Source organism: Leptonychotes weddellii, chromosome 5 (genome assembly GCF_054177405.1).
Source record: "Leptonychotes weddellii isolate Sample4059 chromosome 5, ASM5417740v2, whole genome shotgun sequence".
In the NCBI taxonomy this organism is placed as follows: domain Eukaryota; kingdom Metazoa; phylum Chordata; class Mammalia; order Carnivora; family Phocidae; genus Leptonychotes; species Leptonychotes weddellii.
The window spans coordinates 144,118,713-144,143,112 of NC_138373.1; the positions used below are offsets into that span (position 1 = coordinate 144,118,713).

Sequence of the window (24,400 nt, forward strand, 5' to 3'; positions counted from 1 at the left end):
AAGCACACAGGAGGTGGTATTTTTGTGTCTGGTTTCTTTCCCTTGACATTGTGCTCGTGGGAATCAGCCATGTGGTTGCATGTAGCAGGGCGCAGATGTGAAGTCGCTGTAGGGGATTCCACGGGAGACTCCACTGAATTTTATTTAGCCCTTCTGCTCGTGATAGATTGTTTTATTTTTTTCTGATTTGGGCTATTACAAATATGCTTAGGTAGCTCTACTTTTTATTGTTTGGTTTAAGGAAGTCTGATTATATGTCCCTGTTCAACTCACAGTCTTAAGTGCTAGATTCAAATCCCAGATGGATTCCTCCCTAGCTCTGTGGCCTTTGGGGAAATTCCTTAGCCTGAGTTGCGTTTCTCTCTGGGAGTAATAACCATGCCTGTCTGATGTCCGTTTCCTCACCTCTCAAGTCGGAATGAACAAGATCTATCTCCCAGGACTGCAGCGAAGGGCCAGATAAGGCCCCTCCTTGACTCCTCCAGGGACGGCTGTGAGAGCAGAGAAGGTAATTCCTCTGACAAGCTTCATGACATGCTCAGCACCGAACCAACATTTCCCTGTCCCTGTTTTCATATTGGCAAAAAGGAAAAAAAAAATTATCCCTGGACTATAAGACCGTAAACCAACTAAAATAGTTTGCTCATCAAAACTAACAGCTTGGTTGGGAAGACTCCCACACCTTGGCTAGCACCCCGCAAGAAGCTATTGTATCATATTATATTTGCCCAACCCCAGGCAGTTCCCAGCTTTGCAAGGCTCACTTCAAACCATCATCTCTAGCTCTAAACCCTGTCACTGTCCTCCCAGACACCCTCCGTCTGAGACATCCCTCAGACGTTGTCACAGTGACAAACAAAGTCCAACAAACCGTTCTGCTTGGCCTATGGGTTTGTCTGGGTTTTTTGGGGGGTGTGTGTATCAATACTTGACATTGCCCTATCTTCCCCCTCCTTTCTCCTTCTCTGTCATATCATTTGATCTTCCTAAGAGCCCCAGAGAGTAGGTGTTATTTATCCCCATTTTACAGATGAGGAAGCTAAGGCTCAGAGAGAAATCAAGTAATTTGCTCAAGGCTACTCAGTTAGTAAGTAGAGCGTGTGAACTCAGATCTGGCTGACTCTAAATTCTGCTTGACTTTGTGCTTAGTGCTAAGCGGGTGGGAGCTAGTATTCGTGTTGCTATTACCCGGAGTCAAGCTACAGGGAGCACAGGCATGGCCCATCAGGGCCCCTGATGGCGCGGAGGCCAGGGTGATGGGGCTGAGAAGTCCTGGGGCCCTTCCTTCCAGGCCTTTGCCTCTGACCTCTACCTCCAGCATTGTCGTCTGGTGCTCTTCTAGACCCTCAGGTTACACTCTACACTGAAATCGTCTGCTCATCCGGGCTAACAGGTTGGCGGTGAAGATTCTCACCGTTTGGCTTACACCAAGCCAAAAACTCTTGTGCCATATTATATTCACCCAGTCTCGAACATGTGTTACTCTATGTTCACATTCAACTGACAGTTGAGAGCGATGGATTCAAGTCTTGGATACAGACTTGCTGGCTCTGTGAACCGCGGGAAAATTACTCAGCCTCTCTGAGCCTCATTTTCCTCTGGAAGGAATAATGCCTAACTTACCTTAGTTTCCTAGTCAGTCAGCAAGTATTTCTTGAGCACCTACCATGTGCCAGGCATCATTCTAGCTCCAACAGGGAACCACACAAAGATCCCTATGTTGTTCGGTGCCTTCGTCCCTCCAGTGGGAGGCGCTCTTTCCTTCTTCCTCTCCCCCACCCCACATTTTTACCTAGTGATTGCCTCCTTATTCGATCTAGACTCACGTCTGATGTCCTTTCCTCTGGGAAGGCTCCATGGCCCCTGGCAGAGCACTGACCACTGTTCACGGAAATGCTGGGTAGCTCATGTCTCTCCATCACCCATAAGCCTCTGGATTTCCTGCACCCTGGCATCCTTGGTGCCAACTGCGGGGCTCGGCACCCAGTCATATGTCAGTACAACTTAGATAGAACTTCCGTTGTCCTTCCATCCTGCTGCTGGGACCCCTGATGCAATGACCGGCAACCTAGCAGCCAGATTGTACCATGAAGAGGTGGATCCCACCCAGGGATGGTGGAACAATGATGTCAGGAGCTTGCATCCCTGGGGACTCCATGAGTGGAGTCTAGGTAGCAAGTCTGGACTGCCTTCCTCCCTTCTCTACATACAGGAGGAAGAAAGGAACAAAATAAAATTCTCTTTTGTTTCGACCACTTTTATTTGGGGTCTCTCTTATCTTCACCGAACAAAAGCTGCCTTTGCGATTGATATCCACTATAAAGATTATGGGTGACCTCTATGTTTTTGGCTTGAGTAACTGGGTAGATGTTGCCATTTAAGGAGATGGTGAAGTAGGGAAAACAAACCAACAAGGTTGGGTGCGATTCAAGAGTTCTCTCTTGTTTACGTCCAAACTGAGATGCATTTTATACATCCACAAGGAGCTATAGACAAACAAGCAGCTGGATATTTCAATGTAAGCCTCGAGGCTTGAGTGGAGGCAGAACTGAAGGTACAAATTTGGAAGCCATCATAATGGGGTTGCGACTTCTCAGAGAGGCCCCAGCAGCATTCAGTCTTCCAAGGGGGAAATGGCTTTGCCTTCCCTGTTATGGGTAAGCTTCACTTTTTACTGTAGATTCTTAGATAAGGATTGAATTTTGGTAAATCAAATTCCATTATACACATACTGGACAAACTTGCCATTTCAAAAAGTCCTTTGTAAATTATTATTATTGGAAGACCAAGTTTCTTTCTGTCACTTTTTCTTCTCTGATCCTGTTTAGTTTGTACACATTTTGGTATTTTGATTTATCCTCAAGCATTTCCTTCTTGCATCTTCTTTCCTAAAATAAGAAATAAGAATTTAAAATGTTATTTTAAAAACGGAAAGTAAAAGTGAGAGTGTTACAGGGGGATTCAGACAATCTAAGAGACATGGAACTATAGCATTGGAAAAGAACTTTCTGATCCAGACACCTGCCTGGAGTGGGTTCCATGTGAGAAATCACAGCACATTAGGGCTGGCAGGGACTTCTGAGGTCTAGTAGGCCAATGTTTCCCAGGTGCTGACTTATGGAATGGCACTGGCTTTTAGGGAATTTTTTCCCACTTACAAAACTTTCAGTGCTAAAGGTATTTACTTTTGACTCACCCAGGCAGCAATGGACAAACCCAAACTTTATTCTCCATGGTCAAGTCAAAACTGGGAATTTTTAAAAAAATTTGTCCATTTATTTTAAAGATTTTATTTATTTATTTATTTATTTATTTGGGAGAGAGAGAATGAGAGAGAGCAAGCACATGAGAGGGGGGAGGGTCAGAGGGAGAAGCAGACTCCCTGCCGAGCAGGGAGCCCGATGTGGGACTCGATCCAGGGACTCCAGGATCATGACCTGAGCCGAAGGCAGTTGCTTAACCAACTGAGCCACCCAGGCGCCCTGTCCATTTCTTTTAGAGAGAGAGAGAGAGTGGGTGGAGGGACAGAGGGAGAGGGAGAGAGAATCTCAAGCAGACTCCACATCAAGCACAGAGCCTGACACGGGGCCCGATACCACGACCCCAACATCATGGCCCTGAGATCATGACCTGAGCCGAAACCAAGAGTCAATTGGCATTCTGGCCAATGCTCAGAAATCTGTGGTTCTAAGCACAGCTCTTAACTGACTGGGCTACCCCGGTGCCCCCCAAAACTCAGAATTTTTAATGAATCCATATATAAGTATAATTTCCTATTGAGGATTTGTGAGGTTTTATTAAGGATAATGAATTTAAAAGGAAGCTTAATAAATTCCTAACTCTACTGAAGAATATATGTGCTATGGACTGAATGATTAGGTCCCCCCCTCCCCAAATTCTTATGTTGAAACCCTAATCCCCACTGTGATGGTATTTGGAGGTGGGGCCTTTGGGTGACAATTAGGTCATGAGGATGGAGCCCCCACGATGGGATTCATGCCCCTATAAGAAGTCACTGAGAGAGAGAGCTTGCTTGCCCTCTCTCTGCTCTCTGCCCTGTGTGGATACGGCAAGAAGGTGGCTGTCTACAGCCAGGAAGTAGGCTCTCATTCCCTCACGGCCAGACTCTGGAACGGTGAGAAGTAAGTGTTTGCTCTGTAAGCCACCCAGGCGGTGGTGTTTTTATGATAACAACCTGAATAAAGACAATATGCCTGGTACATATTTGTCTGTGCTGAGACACAGGCGCCCTCATAGGTAATTATGCAGTTTTACTGAGCAGTGATCAAGAATTCAGATAGTGTATCCTTCCAACTCTCATTTGACAAATAAGGAAACTGAGGCCACCAAACATAGACATATGTTAAACAAATACGTATGTTAACCAAACATATATATGTGTAGATACATATATACATACATACACAGATATATATTTGGAAGAGATAAGGCTGGTGTTGAGAGGAGTTGGATGTGAGCGTGGGGTGGGTGCTGGGTAGTTGTAGGAGCTGGGCAGATGTGGGGGGTGGGCACCAGATTGTCCAGTGAATGCCGAGTCACCCACTCAGTGGACGGGAGAGATGACAAATGAGACCGGTGGGGAAGGGGGTGGTTTCTGATAATCACAGGGGCTTGAGCGCTCCTAAGTGTACAGCGGAAATGGAATGGATGGTAAGAAGGGGAGAAATCAACGTGTGGTCCCATAAATAATTTATACAACCTCTTGAAGTGATGGGTCGCTCAACATCAAATGCTCAGTCTTTCAGATTCCACCCCCTACCTGCTTCTTTGTAAGACGTCAGCTGGGTGTATGGAGGGGAGCTCAGGCGACACTGGGAGGCAGGGGAAAGGGGGACTGGGTCGGGAGTCACCACTGACTTTGAAGACTCCCCAGGGGACTCGCAAGACTCATCATGTCATTATACTCATGGCTGTGATTTATTACAGAGAATGGGCACAGAGCAAAATGAGCTAAGGGTGAGGGCGCATGGGGCAACGTCTAGAGGAAACCAGGTGCAAGTTTTAAGACTCTTCTCCCTTCTCCCAGCGGTCACACAGGGATGCACTTAATTCATTAGCAACCGGTTGTGACAACACGTGTGAAATGCTGTCTGTCAGGAAAGATTGATGGAGCCTAGAAGGCCAGGGACTTCACTGGGGCTCAGTCACGTGGGCACCCTTTGCCTCGCACGTACCAAAATTCCAGACTTCCAGAGGAAGGCAGGTGTTCAGCATAAACCATATTGTTTGTACCAAGATTTTGGGCACAAAAAGCCACTCTTGTCAGTTCTGGGAATGGTGACAACCCTGCCTGAATCCAAGTTCCCAGAGGCCAGCCAACCTTGCAAATAGTCCGGAGCTGGCTATGTTAACTCTTTTCTGCAAGGGGCCTTGGATCCATTTGTGTCTTCTCCATAGCTGGATCCATGATCACCACATCACTGTGGGTTCTAGGTTCTGCCGGGGGCCATGTGCTTTCCAAAGTCCTGCATATCCTGAGCTGGCCACAGGAAGCTATGTGTGGTGGGGCAGGCCATCGACCCAGCCAGACACAGCCTTCCACCAGTGCTACCATCCTGTGCCAGAGGTGGCCTCACTGGGACTTCTTTCCATCCTTCCCACCCCCCCCAATTCCTTATGGGAAAGTATGGCATGACCCTTATCCCCCTTAGTATCCTATCTGCCCCTTGGGTCTGATCATCTGTCCATAGCTTGGTCCCAAGGCAGGAGGTGGGAAGGCAGTGCAGGACCCTAGCATTTGAACTGCTTTCTCTGCCTTCTTTTCTTTTCTCCTTCCCCCAGGCCACTGAGCTGGGGACAGGTGGCTTCCCATGCCTTCAAAGCCACAACATCATACTCAGAATAGACTTGGGCATCTGGGCAGCCAGTCCTAGCTGCTGTTAATGTATTCATGAGAGCTAGAGAAACATAGACAGTTCTTTTCTCTCTTGGCAAATGTTGGCTTCCGATGCTGCTTGGAGATTCAACGTGGACAAATTACTTTTTTGCTCTAGATGGGAACTTTCTTCCAGTGGGGAGAGAAACCTCATGGCCTATGCTTGGCATGGATGGCTCAAAAGGTGGGTGAAATTTAATATCCACACATTTCATTCCAGAGATGATAATTTCCATTTGTATGATGCTTTGCAATGGAAATGTGCTCTTACGAACATGTCGCAGTAACTCAGTGATATTCATTGTACAGGTTAAAAAAACCAGAGACAGAAAGAGGCCAGTTAATAGTAGAGCTTGGACTCAAACTTATGTCTTTTGACCTTGGTGTCCAATAAACTTCTTACTATATGATATTCATTGTTAGCAACAAATCTTTGTTGACTTTTGTATTCTCTGGACAGATGAAGATGTGGTTAAAAAAAAAATCTGTTTTTCTCATCCAGTGGGATGGGCTAAATAATGTCTGAATAATAACCCAAAGATGTCCACGTCTTAACTTATGGAACCTGTAAATATGTGACCTTATATGGCAAAAGGAACTTTGCAGATGTGACCAAGTCAGGGATTTTGAGATAGGGAGATGATTCTGATGATCTAGGTGGACCCTATGTAATCACAAGGGTCTTGGTAAGAGGGAGGCAGGAGGGTTTTGGAGACAGAGAGAGAGAGAGAGAGAGAGAGATTGGAAGATGCTATGCTGTGACCTTGAGAATGGAGGATGGGACCATCAGCTAAGGAATACAGGTGACCTCCAGAGGCAACTAAAAAAGACAAGGAAACAGATTCTTCCTGGAGCCTCCAGAAGTGACGCGGCCCTGCTAACAACCTTGATTTCAGCCCAGTAAGATTGACTTTGGACTTCTGACCTCCAGAGATGTAAGATGATAAATTTCTGTCATTTTAAGCCACTAAGTTTGTGTAATTTGTTACAGAAGCAACAGGGAATGAGTATATTCAGCATCCCTTCTTATAAAAGAATCCATCTTGGCCTCCTGGGGAACCACCCTGCCCATTCTTCCTGTCCTTGTGCGGTGGGTGGGGCTGATCCCACTTCTGGCTCTGGGATGGAGCATGTTATTGGGGCCTGACCAATGAGAACAGCACAGTATCTGTCCCTGGTGAGGGATGAGCAGGTGACCACAGCTGGGCGCATCGGGCTGAAGCACTAGACTCTTGTTGGGGCGGTCAGGAAGGAGGCATGCATTTTCCACAGTGAAAACGAAGCTGAAGCAGGTAAACCTGGAGTAGGGAACAGCCACCTGAGAATGAAAACACAAAGGACAGCAGAGTAGTGGGCCGGAGAGAGACATCGTCCTGAAGACATGGCTTGACACCTTAAATCCAGGCATGCCTAAAGCCACCTTTGCCCCTTGAAGATCCCAATTACAGGCTTCCAAGTCCCTTTTTGTTCATGCTGGTTGGGAGTCAGATTTCTGAGCCCAGATGTTCCTGACTAATATAATTACTGGTCAGGAGTCACCTGAGTGATATTATTTGATGATTAATTTTGTTGAAGTTTAATGCTGTTGAGCATTAATCTAGATGGGACTACTCAAGAGGAGGCATGTTCTTGTCCAAATGGCACTGACTTTATAATTAAAACCGAGGAAAATATGAGCCCTTTCTCATAACAGATCCTAACAGTTCTCTGTTGGGATGTTGCTTTTCTGAGGCTTTGTCACACGTGGCCATGGAGAGACCGGGAAGGGGAATGACTTGCTTCCAGCCACGTGGTCAGCTGGTGGCGGAGCTGGGATCAGAACTGCCTCTGACTCGTGGTGCCGCGTGCTTTCCCCAGCTCCCCAACGAGTGGGAGCGCGCTCCCTCCCTCCCACTTTCATGGCTCTGGAAATTCACACCCTGCTGTGTGCAATTGGTCCTCGCCGCTCTCCCTTGCTGATCAGCATTCTCAATTTTGTTTTCGGAGCCCTAGGTTTATCATGATCATAACGAGATTATTTAACATCCTGAATATTAACAATTTGACTCCACAGAATAAGGTTTGGGTTCCAAGGTTATTGCTGTTTACCCGCACCCATCATTCAACCTTTTTTGAGAAACATCACTTTGAGGGCAAGACATGCACGCATCCCCTCCCCGTAGAGGTCACGTTTCAAAGGATCTCCATTTGAGTTCCTAATAATGGTGGCACTGGTCTGACACATCCGCCTACAGGAACCAAGCTCATCTGACGATCCTAGAGTCGCCCCAGAGTCAGGACAGGAAGGGGTCTTAAAGCACACTTGTCCAATCTTTGTATTTGTTTGTTCAATGAAAATTGTTTTCTACAATTTAAAGATGTCCTTTTAAAATGAAGACTTTATTTTTTTAGAACACTTTGAGGTTCACAGCAAAATTGAGGGGAAGATAGAGATTTCCCATATATCCCTGGCCCCAGACACGCACAGCCTCCCCATTATCAACATTCCCCAGCAGCATGGGACTTTTATTACAATCAATGAAGCTACTACATGCGACACATCATCACCAAATCCATAGTTTACATCCGGGTTCACTCTTGGTGGTGTACATCCTGTGGGTTTGGACAAATGTTGAATGACATATATTCATCATTATGGTATCATACGGAGCGTTTTCACTGCCCTAAAAATCCTCTGTGCTCTGCCTATTCATCCCTTCTTCCTTGCTAAGCCCTGGCAACTGTTGATCATTTTACTGCCTCCATAGTTTTGCCTTTTCCAGAATGTCATGTAGTTGGAATCATACAGCGTGCAGCCTTTTCAGATTGGCTTCTTTCACATAGAAATATACATCATTCTTTGCATTTTCCAGTTGGAAAAGGGAGGCTGGAAAGTCAAGTATGTGTCAATCAGAGTCTTCCATTGAAGGCAACTACTCTGGAGTGTTCAGAAGGAGCTCAGCCCTGCCGATGCCCTGATTTTGGACTATAGGACTCCAAAACTGTGAGAGAATAAATTTCTGTGGTTTGAAGCCACCAAATGTGTGGTGATTTGTTTTGGGTGCCACAGAAAATGAATACACTGTCACTTGGCATCGATGCCAAGGTTCCTAGGGAAGCATGTGGGATGGGGTCCTGTGAACTCACAGCTCCTCCAAAGAACCAGACCCTTGGGCTCTGCCTTGCCACACAGCACTTACGTCTGATGGGCAGAGCCGAGGTCCCTTGCTGCATTTTAGCTGCAAGGCATGCTGGGAGCCAGTATACTTTCTGGCCCCTCCCTGGAGTGGGAGGGGTTTGCAATGCTCAAAGATGCTGGGTGGCTGTAAATATGACAAGCATCCTCTCCAAAGGGGCTCAGCCAAAGTCACTGTGTTATTAGTCTACTTGGGTTGCTATGACAGACTCTGTGGCTTAAATAATAGACATTTATTGTCCCACAGTTCTGGAGACCAGAAGTCCAAGACTGAGATTCTGGCAGGGTTGAATTCTGGGAGGTCTCTCTTCTTGGCTTGTAGACAGCAAGCAGCCTTCTCATGGTGTCCTCCCAGGGCTTGTCCTCTGTGAGTGTGCCAGAGAGAGCGAGCTCTGGGGTTTCTGCCTCTTCTTATCAGGACACCTGTCCTATTGGATTAGGGCTGCACGCTTATGGTTTCATTTAACCTTAATAACCCTTTTGTTTTAAAGATTTATTTATGGGCTGCCTCGGAGGCTCAGTTGGTTAAGCATCTGCCTTTGGCTCAGGGTCCTGAGATTGAGTCCTGTGTCGTGCTCCCTGCTCGGTGGGGAGTCTGCTTTTCCCTCTCCCTCTACCCCTCACCCCCACTCGTGTGCTCTCTCTCTCAAAAAATAAATAAAATTTTAAAAAGTAAAGATTTATGTATTTATTTGAGAGAGAGAGAGAGCATGGGGGGGAGAGGCAGAGAGAGAGAGAGAGAATCCCAAGCAGACTCCCTGCTGAACGTGGAGCTTGACACAGGGCTCGATCTCATGACCCTGAGATCATGACCTGGCCGAAATCAAGAGTTGGACACTTAACTGCCTGCCGCCCAGGTGCCCCACCTTAATAACCCTTTTAAAGACCTCACGTCCAACAGCCACACTGGGCATTATGCATCTCCACATGAATTTTGGAGGACAATCCAGTCCAGCACAGTTACACAGTGGTTGGGGTGTGCTGAGCTCTGTGCACGCTCGTGGCTCTGAATCCATCTCTTAGCTCATCCCCCATCAGATTTGGGCATGCTGGTCACCATGTATCTAGAAAAAGCAAGGGTGACTGGCTTCTGGCACCATTTTACCTTATTGCCTGGCAGGAAGGGGGCAGGGGAGGGGAGGAGATCAGCCAATTACCCTAGGACGTTGGTGGCGGAGCCGTAGGTTCTGTGTCTCCACCCACACCTTGCAGTCTGTGTATTCATAGTTCTTAGTGGCAAACAACAGAAACCAACTGTGGCTTAGGTGGAGAGGAATTTATTGGAGGATTGTTGGGTGACTCAGAGAAATGCTAAGAGGGCCCGGAAATAGCTAAAAAGTCAGCAGGAAGAAGGGAGGTGGAACGCCATGATCCCAGTGCACAGTTAGTCCAGAGAGGCCACTGCTCCCAATGCCACAGGATTTTGTGGTCCTGCCACTACAGCGGATTCTCTGCTGTCCCTGCTTTTCTACATCAGCAGCTCCTGGCTCGGTGTACTATGGTGGGTGCCTCTGATCGGTCAGACTTAGATCTGTGTAGTCCTCACAACAATTCTAAAAATACGTATTATCGTTCCCATTTTACAGATGAGGAAACTGAGACCCAAAGATGTTCTGTGACTTGCCAATGGCAGGTTTAAGTCAGCCTGACTCCCAAGCCCACGCTCCCAGTAACCCCAGCTGGTGCCTCAGCCCCATTGCTGGATAAAGGACACGTGTGCTTCCAAAGGGGTCATTCTGGTTGCTCCTGCCAGTAATGTAAGTGTGTCCTCTTCTCACTCCACCCTTCCCAGCGTCAGGGGAAGTGTATCATTTATCACAAAGCCTTGCTAATTTGATGGACTAAAACAGTGTCTTCTTGTTTTGGTTTGCTTCTTTGCTTTAACTGTTGATGTTGAACATTTCCCCGTATTCTATTATCCACTTATATTTCCTTTTCGTATGTGTGAAAAATCCCATCCCTGTTTTTTGTTCATGTGTCTACTGGGGTCTCGGTGGTTTTATCTTAGTTGTTTGTTCACATGAGCTCTTTACATATAGCAAAGAAGTTTAACTCTTTCTTTCTCTTTTTTCCCAATGAGTATTTTCACCATATTTTTATTTCCTGTTTAACTTTATTCATTTTCCTTTGACAAACAGGAGCTTTGCACTTTAGGGTCAAATATTTAACAATTATTTTTCAGGCTGCCTGCTTAACACAAGGGACTGTTTCAGGCGGAGACATCTCTAACCCTGAATACTTCGAGAATTCCTCTTTTTCATGCCCTGCCACCTCACAATACTTCTGGGTCAATAGGCTTATAGGAGTCCTTTCATCTCCAGAGAGAGTGTCATAAACAACTCTGAGAGGCACGGTTTTTCACTACACCCTGGGGCAAAGAAAAAAAAAGACAAAGGTGAGTATTGTTTGCTCCAGTCATTGACACAGACTCCTCTCGTCCCCCCATCTAAACAACTATGGCTTGGGGAACGCTAAAACCCGTGTTTAAAATTCACGGAGGTTTGACCTGCAGGAAGGAAAGGCTCTGAAAGTGGGCATATCTGTGAGTGCAGGGCCTGCCTACGGCCTGAAAAGCTCTCCTTTAACTCCTTATTGCCCACCCCACCTTGACCTGCGCCCCCAAGCTCCTCTGAGGGTTGATCTTGATAAAGCATGATCTCGATAGGAAGTCTAGACGATGCGCTGTTAGACATCTGGAGAACATAGGGACATGGTTGGTACACTGAAGCAAGAGTCTTGGAGCCATGTAATGTGGCACTTACGAGCTGTGCAAATGGGAGCAAGTCCCTTAATCTGCCTGAGGCTCAGTCTTGTCGTCTGTGTAATGGGATACTCGTGCTGGCCTTGTGTGATTGACATGAGGATTAGGGGTGTGCACGACATGTGCTTAGCTGTCTGGCATGTGGTTAAGTACGCAGCAGAAGCCCATTCTGATGCATCAGGAAAGTAACTTGCTTTCCTGCAAGTTCCGGGCAAGAACTTGCGCGTCATCTGCTGTGTGCCCAGCATTGCATCAGGTCAGTGGCAACTGGTCCCCAAAATCAACCTTTATGAATTTACAAGGTGCCACCCAGGAGCCAGGGCACAGCTCAAGAAATGACTCTGCAACCATCTGACAGCGTAGAAGTGCTGAATTATAGAGGAAGGGCTTTGCGTCTTACGAGAAGCGAGATAACGTCTGTAGGCTGAAGTATTAGGGAAAGCTTCCTAGAGGAAGTAGGGGCTTGAGTTGGGTTTTGATGATTTAAGAAACATTTTCTCCTTCTATTGGGACATTTTTTCCCTCTGAAAATGAAAATAGTTATATGTTTTTCCTTTTTAAAAATAATATGTACTCTTCAAAAAATACTTAGACAATGCAGTAAACGGATTTTAAAGATCTCAACACCCAGGAATACCTACCATTAATGTTTATATAAAATGTATATATTTGGATACAAATATAATTAGATTTGCTTATGTATTTATAGAAAAACAAGAGGATATATACATACTGTGTGGTAATGTCTTTAACTGATTCAGTCATTTCCTTTGTAGTGGCTGGAGTATTTCATCATATGGAGGTTTTATACTTTTTTAAACCAAACCCGAGGGGTGCCTGGGTGGCTCAGTCGTTAAGCGTCTGCCTTCAGCTCAGGTCATGATCCTGGGGTCCTGGGATCGAGCCCCGCATCAAGCCCCGCATCGGGCTCCCTGCCCCACGGGGAGCCTGCCTCTTCCTCTCCCACTGCCCCCTGCTTGTGTTCCCTCTCTTGCTGTCTCTCTCTGTCAAATAAATAAATAAAATCTTAAACAAACAAACCCGAATTGCTAGACCCTTAGGTGATTTTGGCACAGCTATAAGTATGTGAATATTCAAATTCTTTCAATCAATAGCTTAGTGATTTTAGTCAAATTATTGTTGGATCACTTTCCAGAAATGTTGTATAAGTTGTATTGATTTACATTCACTTCCACCATCAGTACATAAGGATTCTCTTTTCCCCACACCATTCCCAGCACTGGGTCTTGTCAATATTTTATAATTTCTGCCAGGCTGCAGGCAAAAATGATATCACTCCTTTAATATGTATTTCTAGACCACCCTATGTTAACACTATCATGCTAGGCATGATAGAGACAGGGCCCCAGTCCTCCCCTCACAGAGTTCAAAGATCTACAGGTTTGAGAGACATTAATTAAGCAGGTCCTGCAAATTTGCGAGGAGGGCTGTTATCATTTGCCTTTCTTAGATTATCCAGTCAGGTCCTTAGGTTTTATGGTGATGTAACTTCATGTTTATCAGTGGACCAAGGAGATGGCTGCTCTCTTTTGCCTCTGTTAACTCATGAAATGATACAGATGAAGGGACAACACTACAGAACATCCCGAGGGATTTTCTAGGGGAAAAAGATGAAATCAGTTAGGCTTTTCTGGCCTCATTTCTATAACATCCTTGGAATCTTATTTATTATTAATGTCTTGAGGACTGCATCATGCCCGTGGGGATTATATCCTGATGTGGCATACTTTAATTGCACAACATGGGATAAAATAATAATTATATAAAATGGTGCTGGAATAACTGGATATCTGTATAAAAAAAGAGAGAGAGAGAACCTCCATGCTTACCTTACACCAGACAGCCAAATTTCACTCAACATAGATCAAAGACTTCAACATAAGTGCTAGAACCTTTATGCTTCAGCAAGAGAATACGGGAGAAAATCTGTGTGGCGTTGAGTTAGGCCAAGATTTCTTTAACAGAACACAGAAACACGAACCATCAAAGAAACACTTACTAAAATGGACTTCAGTTTTGAAAACCTTTGCTCTTCAAAAGGCACGGTTAAGAAAACAAAAAGGAGAGCAGACTGAGAGCAGATATATGCAAAACATGTATGAGCTTGTATCCAGAAAATTTGAAGAATTTAGAAATATCACAACTGATCATAAGAAATAATGGTTAAAAATTTGAACAGACGCTGCACAACAGAAGATTTTTGAATAATTAAGAAACACATGAAAAGAGGGGCACCTGGGTGGCTCAGTCGTTAAGCATCTGCCTTCGGCTCAGGTCATGATCCCAGGATCCTGGGATCGAGCCCCGCATCCGGCTCCCTGCTCATCGGGGGGCCTGCTTCTCCCTCTCCCACCCTCCTGCTTCTGTTCCTGCTCTCAGTGTCTCTCTCTCTGTCAAATAAATAAATAAAATCTTAAAAAAAAAACACACATGAAAAGATGCTCAGCATCACTCGTCATCACGGACATGCAGTTACGATGAATGTGACAGATCATTAAACATTCAGTAGAATGGCTAAGATTAAAAAGACTGACAACACTAGGTATTGAAAAGGATATGAGAGTCTCCTTTGCTGGTAGTGATGCAAAAGGGTACAAAAGTCACTTTGGAGAGGTAGGCCGTGTTCTATAATGTGTCCTAGGTATTTGCCCAAGATTAATGAAAACATTCGTTCATACAGACTTGCATGCAAATGTGCTTTGCAGCGCTATTCATATTAGCTAAAAACTGGAAACCGTGCAAATGTCCGTCAACTGATGGATGGATGGATGAACAGATTGTGGTAAATCCACACTGTGCAATACTGCTCAGCAATAAAAAAGGAATTCCATATTAAGGTGAATGAATTTCAGAATAATTTTGTTAAGTGGAAGGAGCCAGCCATGGCAGGCTACATAGAGCATGATTCAATTTCCATAGAACTGTAGAAAAGGCAGGGGCACGTGGGTGGTTCAGTCGGTTAAGTGTCTGATTCTTCCGCCCAGGTCTCGAGCTCAGGGTTGTGAGTTCAAGCCCTGCACTGGGCTCCACACTGGGTGTGGAGCCTACTTAAAAAAAAAAAATGTAGGAAAGGCAAAACCGTAGTGAAAGAAAGATGATCAGTGGCTGCCTGGAGGAGCCAGGGTCTGGGCAGGAGATGGACGGCAGAGGGGGCAAGAGGGAACTGTCTGGACAGTGGAAATATTCTGTATCTCGATTGCAGTCATGGAGGTTTATACTGTTTACAATCGCCTAAACTCAGCAAACTGTACACCTAGAGTTAATAGGTTTTATTTATGTATTAAAGCTGGGAGGAAAAAAGAAACATCAGAAAAAAATTGAACTTTCTTGCCTCTCTTCTTATGTATTTCCTGCTTTGGTATGATTTCTATTTTGAATCACACGTGGGAGTGAGCAATTGTAAGGTTTTCAGTTTGAGGTTCTCAGTGTCTTCATCTGGCCCCCAGCAGCATAGCATCGGAGGCCCTTTTGGTCATGCGCTGGGGACACCGGTCATCTCCAAGGCATCTACTGCTCTTGTCCTCCAAGCTCTGTGACTTTCATGCCAGGCTTGGGGCCCCAGAGTCTCTGGTGACACGGGGGCCACAGTGCCGGGTTCCTGCCTCCTCTGGTGACTACAGATGTCCTCTGCCTCCCAGGGCACAGGGTGGGAGGCACTCACACCTCCCTTCTGAAATCCCCCCCAGCCCCCTCCCCCCACCTTTTCTCCCTGGCATTCTCCCTCCCATAGTTTTACATTTGTCTCCAAGAAAGTCTTCATCCAATCCCTCAGGCAGGTAGCAAGAAGCTACTTGAAAGGGAGGGGTCGTGGAGCAGTGAAAGATACAGGAGAACAAACACAAGTGAATATTTCAATAAATTACTGGGCCATGGATGTCAAAGTGTGCATCAGCGATGCTAATGTCCGAACCGAAGAGCGGCAGGAGGTGGGGGTCCTGGAAGGATGGGTCACAGGGGCACGCACAGGGGCTGGCAGGGGTGCAAAGGGAGACGGGCCATGAAGGCACCCAACAGTCAACGTGTGCCATGTCATCTCTCTGGCATCCTGCCCATCGGGGCAGCTGCGCCTGTAGGGCTCAGAGGGGGACGCAACCTGCCTCAGGTCACACAGGTCCACGTGGGCCGTCCGAGCCCTCAGCCCGACTGGCAGTCAAGCAAGAAGAGAGGGGACTCGGGAACCACTGCTGCTGCCTGCCGTCTGGCTTTGTGACCTGGAATCTGCCAACACCGCTGTGTGACCCTGGGTAGGTTAGGTCACCGTTCCCTGCCTCAGTTTCCTCCTCTGTAACACAAGGATGGTAGCGGCCCCCACCTGGAAGCGGGTGGGGAGGGGAAGCACATCAAACGTGGCCTAGAACATGGGCCCCTGGCACCATGCCTGAGCCGGGCATGGGGTGGCCAGAGGCAGCCAGGTCATTGGATCAGAGCTGGAGAGCTTCCCTCCGGGTCATCTGGACGGGAGTTGGGGAGCTGGCCAGGGCCCGCTGCAGTAGGGAGCAGCTGGGGAGCTGATTTCTAAGCTGTGCGTGGACGGGAAGGGTGGGTGAGGCCACGCAGGGGGCGTCTGGAGTGGGGTCGAGCCCTAGGGTCCAACAGCCCTCTCTCTTCCAGAAGGCAAGGAGAGGAGCCTCTGGGGCCTAAACTGGCCAGAGGGGCATCAGAAAATGAACAGAATAACGGTGGGTATTTCTTCCCTCCCCCTTTGTCTCCCTCATCTTTTCCTTCCTCTCTCCTTTTGTCCTTCTCTGCCTCTTCCCCTTCTCCTCTCCCCCTCTGTCTTCCTTTCTTTCATCCCCACCTTGTTCCAAAAAGACTGCAAAGAAGAGTCTGCGCTCTGAGCTATGTCATGAGTAACCCACTTGTGTACTTGCGGTTTACCTACCTGTAGAAAAATCTGTACCCAAGATCACCACATGCTGTGGGCGAATGGTTTCTGATTCCACTCCACAAATATTTACTGTGCTCTGGTTAACTGAGCGTACTTTGTGCTGGAGGTGCCAGAGAGATGCAAATGGGCAAGGCCAGTCGTTGGAGGAGCCAGTCGGGGGCCCCTGGCTGATGTTGGCAGAAAACAAGCCCTCCTTTCCCAAGGATGCTAAAGGGCTCTCTGTCTCCCAGTGCCCTGGGCCCACTTCCCTCTTGAGCCGAGTGCAGAAAGGGGCATGGCTGCCAGTCCTGCGAGGTCTCAACAAGACTGTACATTGAAGGCCTAAGTCCACGGGAACGAGGCCGAGCCCGGCCTGCAGGTATGGGAGGGCTTGGTAAATATCTGTGGGCTCACTGCTGATGGCGTGCACGAGTGGGATTCTGATTTCGCATCTATTTCTTCCTTGCCTGTGAGTTTTCCACGATCATCCATATACATAGAACTTTCCCCTTAACACGTTTTCCCGGACCACACCAGGCTTTGAAACGGGCGGCCCCAGTTTTATTTGCATGTCGTTTAGTTCAGAGAAGACAGTTCCAGCCTAACAATCAAGCAAGCTTTAGCCAGGTCCCAGGATGAGCACAGTGCTGGTTTGCCAGAACTCTCGGGGTTAAAGGGAATTAGAAAAATAAGGGAAAAATAAGATCTGAAGAGCAACTGGGGGTTGCAGTCGGGAAGACTGTTCCCCAAATGCTTTAGGCTCTGAATTCCTGGCCTTGGTGTGACGTGGAGCCGTCTGTGAGTAATTCTGACCGATGAATGATGAACAGAAGTGACGCATGTTTATTCTGGGCTGGATCACTGAATCGTTCACGCGAGGCCTGCCGGAGACTTCCTCTCCTCAGGCCTGGCAACCATCATTGCTCTAGGTAGGGGCTGCTTTGGCCTCATCCTTGAAAAATGCCATGTGGACAGCCCCTCTTCTGGCCACCACAGACGTGGTGGAGTGAGATGTAAGCCCTGGTTGTAGCCACTGAAATTGGGGCTTGTTTGTTAGTGCAGCATAACTTGGCCTGTCCTGACTGCTACATCGGGAAAACAGAAACCCCGACCTGAGAGGCTGGCCTTCCTTATCCTCTCTTCAAAGTTCAAAATACCAAATCTTCTCGCTTTTCCTCAGTCTTATCAGGCAACACTGTGCTTTATCTGGTCAATATTTATCATGTAGCATGAGTAAAAGAGGTAAAAAAAAGTTTTGTTAGAAATGTACAGAAAGCAATGAGTCCATTTGAGGTTGGGAAGTTTGCAGTGTGACAGAGGAGACAAGAAATGGATTCTTTTCCCTCACCCCTAATGTGGGTAGAACAACAGAATCCCAGGCCATTACCGGTGACCATTACGGTAGACTTTAGAGGTGATCTGACTTAACTTTGTAGTCCAAGAAGGCATTACTTCTCCATCTCTGACTTAGCTCTACCTACCCAGTGCCAGTCAAGAAGCTGAGCACTAGAGACAGAGGTGAATGAAACCCAATCTAATGGGTACAGTAACCCAAGAGGGGTTTGGACCTAGTGCTCAGAGCACCGAGAAGGAAAGAAGCTACTTCAGATGAGAAATCAGGGAAGGCGTCTTGGAAGAGGTGGTAGTTTACCTATGAGAGCCTTACCCCTCACTGTATGTTTGTATGTTTGGGCCAATTCCCGACTGATGTGGGAAATAAGAAAATGGATGTTGGGCGTGGCTCACCACCTTCTTTGGGCCAACTCAACCCTCCGTGACCCACCAGAAATTACACTTCTCAGCCCTGTGACTTCTCAGACTGCCTTATGCATGTCCAGACTTCTGTCCAGGTACAGTGAGGTCTCTGCTCTGGATGGTGAGAGCCCAGTTGGGTGAACCCTGCCTGCTCTGTAAAACCAGGAATTAAAACGAGAGCCTGACATTCTAGGCAAAGTGTTGGAAGTGCTCATCTAACCATGCTCTGTGCAAAGAATCCCTGCCTTGATTGGGGTGGGTGGCCATGTGTTCAACTCCCATCCCCAATCTCCTGTGGGGAGAATCACTGAAGAATGGCTTTGTTCTGGGTTGTTCAGCTCTGCAGCCTTTAGCAAGCAACTCATTCACAAGTGAGTACAAATTAATACAGTACATACCAGTTACATAAATATTGTGCTGTAATTGATTGTCTTCTGTAATCAAAGGCAAGGCTGCTGACTTTGTTACCTCCCCTACCTTGCAACTCTGGGGGAAGGGAACTGAGGTGGTAGAGGTGGGTTTTGCTGCATGGGTCTGTTTGTGAGCTGTGTCTCATGTATTGAGAAGAGGGGTAAGACCCCTTACATTCAGATTCAATAAGTATTTATCAAATGCCTATTATGTGAGAGGCATTGAAAGACCTATTATCTTAGTTCGTTATGAATTGAGTTAATAGTAGGAACAATTTGATAATATGACACAAAAGTTAGTCTTTACAATAACATTTCCCCCCCTGGTAGATATTATTGTTGGAATTTAAATAATCCTTTAGGTTTTAAAAACCCGATGTAAACTTATTAAGGAAAATAAAAAGACATGGCAGCTCCTACCTCTTTGCTTACGGAAACCACAGAGGGCAGAAGAACAAGATCTTCAGTTCCGGGTGGTAGGTAAGTGGACTGTAGTAGCCGATTTTCGAAAGTTAGAACAGGGTAGGTGAGCCAGTGATCTCCCGCTATTTGCCTGCATCCGCTTTATTGATTGTTGAACCACTTCCATGCATGGCATTGGAAATTTTAAGTTACTTCCCACAGTACAAGAAAGCAACGTCATCTTTCCATTTACCTGCCAACGCTAAGGCCGGCTGGGTTTTTCCATCAGTTGTTTGGATTCGGAGGACAGTTAATTCGTGGGGGCAACCTCTCACTCCCCACCCCCTGCTGGGACTCGAGTGTACTTGGGAGAATTTGGAGGGAGCGCTGCCCGTTGGGAAGCCAGAGTTTTAAAATCCGCAAGCAAGCCCCTTTTGCCTTGTCGACGGAGAGACTCTGCGTAAAGCCCCGAGGAAGCTCAGTTGTCGCCTGACCCCTGCGGGTAGTGCGGTTTCCCTAACCTTGACCCAAAGTCAGCCGTTTTTAACTCCTTTCCAAAACATCGCACCAGCCTGGCTGTGGTTTGAAAGAAAAACGAAACCGCCCGTTTTGGGCGTCCGCAAAAGGGCACTCGCTCCCCGGGGGCTAGGAGCAACTTCTCGACCACCCGGCCCAGGGATCTGAGATGATCGCGGACCACCAGACCCCTTTCCGCTCTCGTGCCCAACTCGCTCGCTGCCACTTCCCTCCACAAACGCTGGCAGGAGTGGGTGGTAGCACCGAGGCGATTTTATTCGCGTTTTTTTTCCTCCGGGTTTTGTCATGGAAACGCTGACACAACCTCCAGACGGCGGCCGAGCCCGGCCGGGGACTGAGGGCTTTTGGGACCCTGCGGGAGCGCGGCGCACTCTGCACTCCCCGGGAAACAGCTGGACGCGACCAATTCCCGGGTAGGGGCGGGGGGAGCGCGACGCTCCGCCCCGGCGCTCGGGTCCCTCCCTCCTCCCGGCTCTCCGCGGGCGCCCTCCCCTCGCCGGGGGCTGCGAGTTGCATTTGGTAAAACCCAGCCCGGAATATATAGATCACTGGAGCGCAATGAAGTAGCCTTTGGAGAGGAGGGAGGGGGCCGGTCCGACAGCCCCAGCGGCCAGCGCAGCGGCGGCACCATCCGCGCTCGCACCCCAGCCGCCCGGCCCGCGAGGAGGCAGCGCGGCGGCCGCCGGCGGGAGCGGAGGCGGCGGGGAGGTGGAGAGGAGCAGCAGGAGGAGCAGGGGCGCGCAGCCGGCGGGTCCACGCATCTCCGCACTTCCAGAGCAACTCCGGCGCCTTCCATACCCCTGCCCGGGGCTGGGGGCTCCGAGAGCGGCCGCGAAGCCCTCCCGATCGTTCCCCCACCCCGAGCCCTGCCCAGCCCTGCCCTGCGCCTCCCGGGCTCCGCTCCGCGCGGCAGGGTCCCGGCTCCTGCGCCCCGGACGCGCCTCCCGGACACCCCGGTCCCCGCAGCCAGGACAAAGCCATGAAGCCGGCGCTGCTGGAAGTGATGAGGATGAACAGAATTTGCCGGATGGTGCTGGCCACTTGCTTGGGATCCTTTATCCTGGTCATCTTCTATTTCCAAAGTATGTTGCACCCAGGTAGGGGGCGCGTTAGCGTGGTTTTGTTGGATTTTTTTTTTCTCTCGCGCGCTCTAGCTCGCTCACTGGCGCCGGGTTTCTGCCTCTTCCAACCTTACCTCTTCCCTCTCAGCCACCTCGGGGCTCCTTGGTCCCCGGTCTGCCCGGGTCGCCGAGTCGGGATGGAGAGGAGGTGGGAAGACGTGCTCACCTTCCTCTTCCTCCCGGCTCCAGGCTGGAGGATGGGAGCAGGAGGGGCGGTAGTTCCCCCCGCCTCCCTTTTTTCTTTGTGTCTCTTGTCTGTCTGTCTGCGAGGTAGCAGAGCAAGGTAGAGAGGTTGTGGGCAGCTCCTGGTGGTGGGGGACCGGTTTGAAGAGAACGCAACTCCCCACTGATGCGGCGATCTGAGGATGAAAGAGGCGCCGGGAGCCTGCCGCCCTGCGCCCGGGCGCGCTGTCTTTTCCTGGGTGGGGGGCCCGGGGGCGAAGGCTGAGCGCCCCGGCGAGGTCGCCAGTCCCCGCCGCGAGCTGGGGAGCCCGAGGCTTAGGCTCCCACGTGTCCCGGGCTCGGCGCCGCTTGGAGGTGTGGGGAGAGGTTGGGTGCCCGGCGCTGCCCCTCCACCAGGCTGGGGAAGGGGCCGGGCGCCCGCTAATTGCCCCCCGGGGTCTGGCTCCTCAGTGACCTTGCGGCTGGTGCCCTGGGGCCTGCTTCACCATGTGCCCCCACCCCAACGGCTCTCCCGACCCTGCGCTGGTCACGGTCCCCGGGTCACGCCTTGACCGCAGCAGTTTTGGAGGAAACTTTGGCTGGGTCCTGAGCTGACCGTCAGGTTGCTTACCCCACTCCTGGGTTCCGAGCATCCGAAGTCCCCCAGAGGGCCCCGGGGCTTGTGGCAATGAGCCCCCTCCGCCGCAGCCCTCGGGAGCTTCTACAAGTTCCACATCTGAAATGTGGACTGGGGGAGGATCGAGGCTCGCCCCTTCCAAGGGGCGCTAAGGAAAGTTTGGGACCTGGGGAGGGAGGGGCGCCTTCGAGCGCGGCGGCCGGGGGTTCGCAGCTCGGGCCCCCAAGCCCAACAGGTAAAAACCTTCCGAGGAGGCTTCGGGGCGACGCGGATCTCCCCGGGGAGCCGTGGTATCCACACCCCACCTCAACCCCGGCAGGCCCCCGCTGGGCCACATTGGCTCCGAAATCCATTTTTTTTACGCCTCCGAGTTGCCTTTCTCATTATAGCCACAGCAATAATTTGCTTTTATAATTGCAAGGAGGGAGATGGAAGCACATTTCCTTCCAGGGAAATGGGGTTGGTGTTTTTCTTTTTGCCCCCCCCGCCCCCCGCGTTCTCCTTTCAGTGTGTATCTAACACTTTGAGCAGACGCAGCCCCGAATTCTTCTAGCCTGCATTTGGGTGGGTGGCAGAGGAATAAAGCTGTTCTTTCCATCAATCAGGCCGGGGCTGCCGTTGGGAGCTTCCTTGACAGCGCGGGGTCGGCCGGGCCCCTGGGCCCGGCTCCCCGCTCGGCCCGAGCAGTTGTTAAAGCGGCCACACGGCCAAGGATATGATCTGACACTACCACACGGAACCTCAGGACATCCGAGCCAGCCTTGTAAAAGATGGCTTTTGTTTGCAGTTGGGTATTTTTAGTTCTATGTCAGCAAACTGCAGCCGTGTTTGTCTCCTCACCCAAACCGGTGGTTGGGAAACTTCTAAGGCAATTTAAAAATGGACCTCGCTGATGTTCTGGGCGGCGGGCGGTGGTTGCAGCGCGCTGGGCCAGACAGAGGCATCCTGGAGGCCAGACCAGACTCCGCCCCAGGGACTGGGGGACTGGGTGGTGTGCAAGTACACTGGGGCTCCACCAGTTTAAACAAAGGGCCGAATGATTTGGTCTAGACTCTAGACATGTGTTTAGGTCACTTAAAATTTTGCCTGGATGGAAAGTGCCAGGTAGCTCTTTGCAGAAATGCCTGGAACAGGGATGGATCTTAGACTCCATCGGGAATGCACTTGAACTTCACTGTACCTGTTAGTGGTCCAGGGAAATATAATTATATATAACTATATATGTAACTGTGTGTGTGTGTGTGTGTGTATATATATATATATATATAACTATATATGTAACTATGTAAATTAACTATAATACCACCGCTATCCATGCTTTTCATGTAGCCTGGGCTTTGCTTTTCTTGTCCGAGAATTAGGAAATAACTTTCTAACCAGAGACACCAGGAAGAAATTTCCAACTTGTAATTGGCACTTTGCTAAAATTTCCAGCCCCGATTTTCAACGTTGGCTTGAAAGTGGCACTGGACTTTGGGAATGAGGGACAGAACTTTCTCTAAGGGTGTCCTAATAAGGATCCTCTGTTCTTGACCCTATGTTCTCAGCCTTTGCTTTCCTTCCTAGCCCCACTGCCACCCAAGAAATAGCATTTGTTTATTATTCATATCTCTATGAGTATGCTCTTCTGACTACCCCCCACCCCGTCCTTAGCAAGTACTACTTTCAGTACTTTCTCTTCAATACAGACCTGAAGATGGTTCAATCGAAAGGTCTTCCTTAATTTGAATTACATATGGTTCCGTGAAAACTTCATGCCAATGGTTCATTATAACACAGTGTGTAAAAATATGTTTTGAAATCAATATTAAACATTTCCCTTTCTATTTTTTCCATTTTATTCAACTTTACTGACATTAAACATCACGGAGCTGATGCTCCATCTTTTCTACTGCTTTGAATTTCTTTAAAAGTGAGGTGATCTTTGCTTCTTCAATTTAGGGTAATGGTGGGATGATCCTTTGGCTGGGCTCTGCAGTTTCAGTCTTTCCAGATCACCCAGGGAGAGGCAGAAGGGACTGCAGCATGGCTTAGATTGGGTTGCTAAAAATTTGGAGCCCTCTGGCAGGAGTTTCACATACCTGTATCTGATATAGAAAAATAATATTCCAAAAGAAATGGATTCCCGGCTTCTTTGGTGGCTAGAGAACACCTGGAGTGTGAGAGGAGGGAGAGAAAGAAGAAAGGAGACTGGTGATGGGGAGGGCTGGCTGTCTCTCCCTCTGAGTCTAATCTGGGGCCCATTGTCTTTTGTACTTTTCTAATTCATAAACTGAAGCAGTTCCTAAACTTGAGTAGCTGATCTTTCATTTGTTTGGAGCGTTCGGCAGAAGTGGGCCTTGTCAGGAAGGCAGCTTTCTTTAGATCTGTGACACTCTGATTTAATAGTTTTTGTTTAGATCAGGGCTCTTTTTTTTTTTTTTAATTTTAGTTTTAAGTAATCTCTACACCCAGCGTGGGGCTTGGACTCACACCCCTGAGATCAAGAGTTGCATGGTCCACCGGCTGAGCCAGCCAGGTGCCCCGGGATCAGGTTTTAGGCCCCATTCTAGTTCCAATGTTTTGCACAGTGCCCGACCCATAGTAGGCTCTCAGTAAAATATTTGCTGGATGAAAGCATGAAGTGGCTCAACCCTAGAAGACCCACTTCTCTGGT

General features: G+C 48.6%; 1 protein-coding gene across 4 annotated transcripts in view; it reads left to right on the top strand.

The window, feature by feature from the left end:
• Nucleotides 1–20,300: 20,300 nt before the first annotated feature.
• The window catches only part of CHST11 (carbohydrate sulfotransferase 11), a 256,433-nt gene continuing 252,333 nt past the window's right edge, over nucleotides 20,301–24,400 (top strand). For 2 of the 4 annotated variants that reach the window (XM_081822331.1, XM_081822335.1), the window contains exon 1: nucleotides 20,301–20,921. In XM_081822331.1, the coding sequence (XP_081678457.1) occupies nucleotides 20,804–20,921 (118 nt within the window). In that variant the 5' untranslated portion in view covers nucleotides 20,301–20,803. The remainder of the gene's footprint in view (nucleotides 20,922–24,400) is intronic. The other 2 variants (XM_081822332.1, XM_081822336.1) reach the window with 1 other exon arrangement.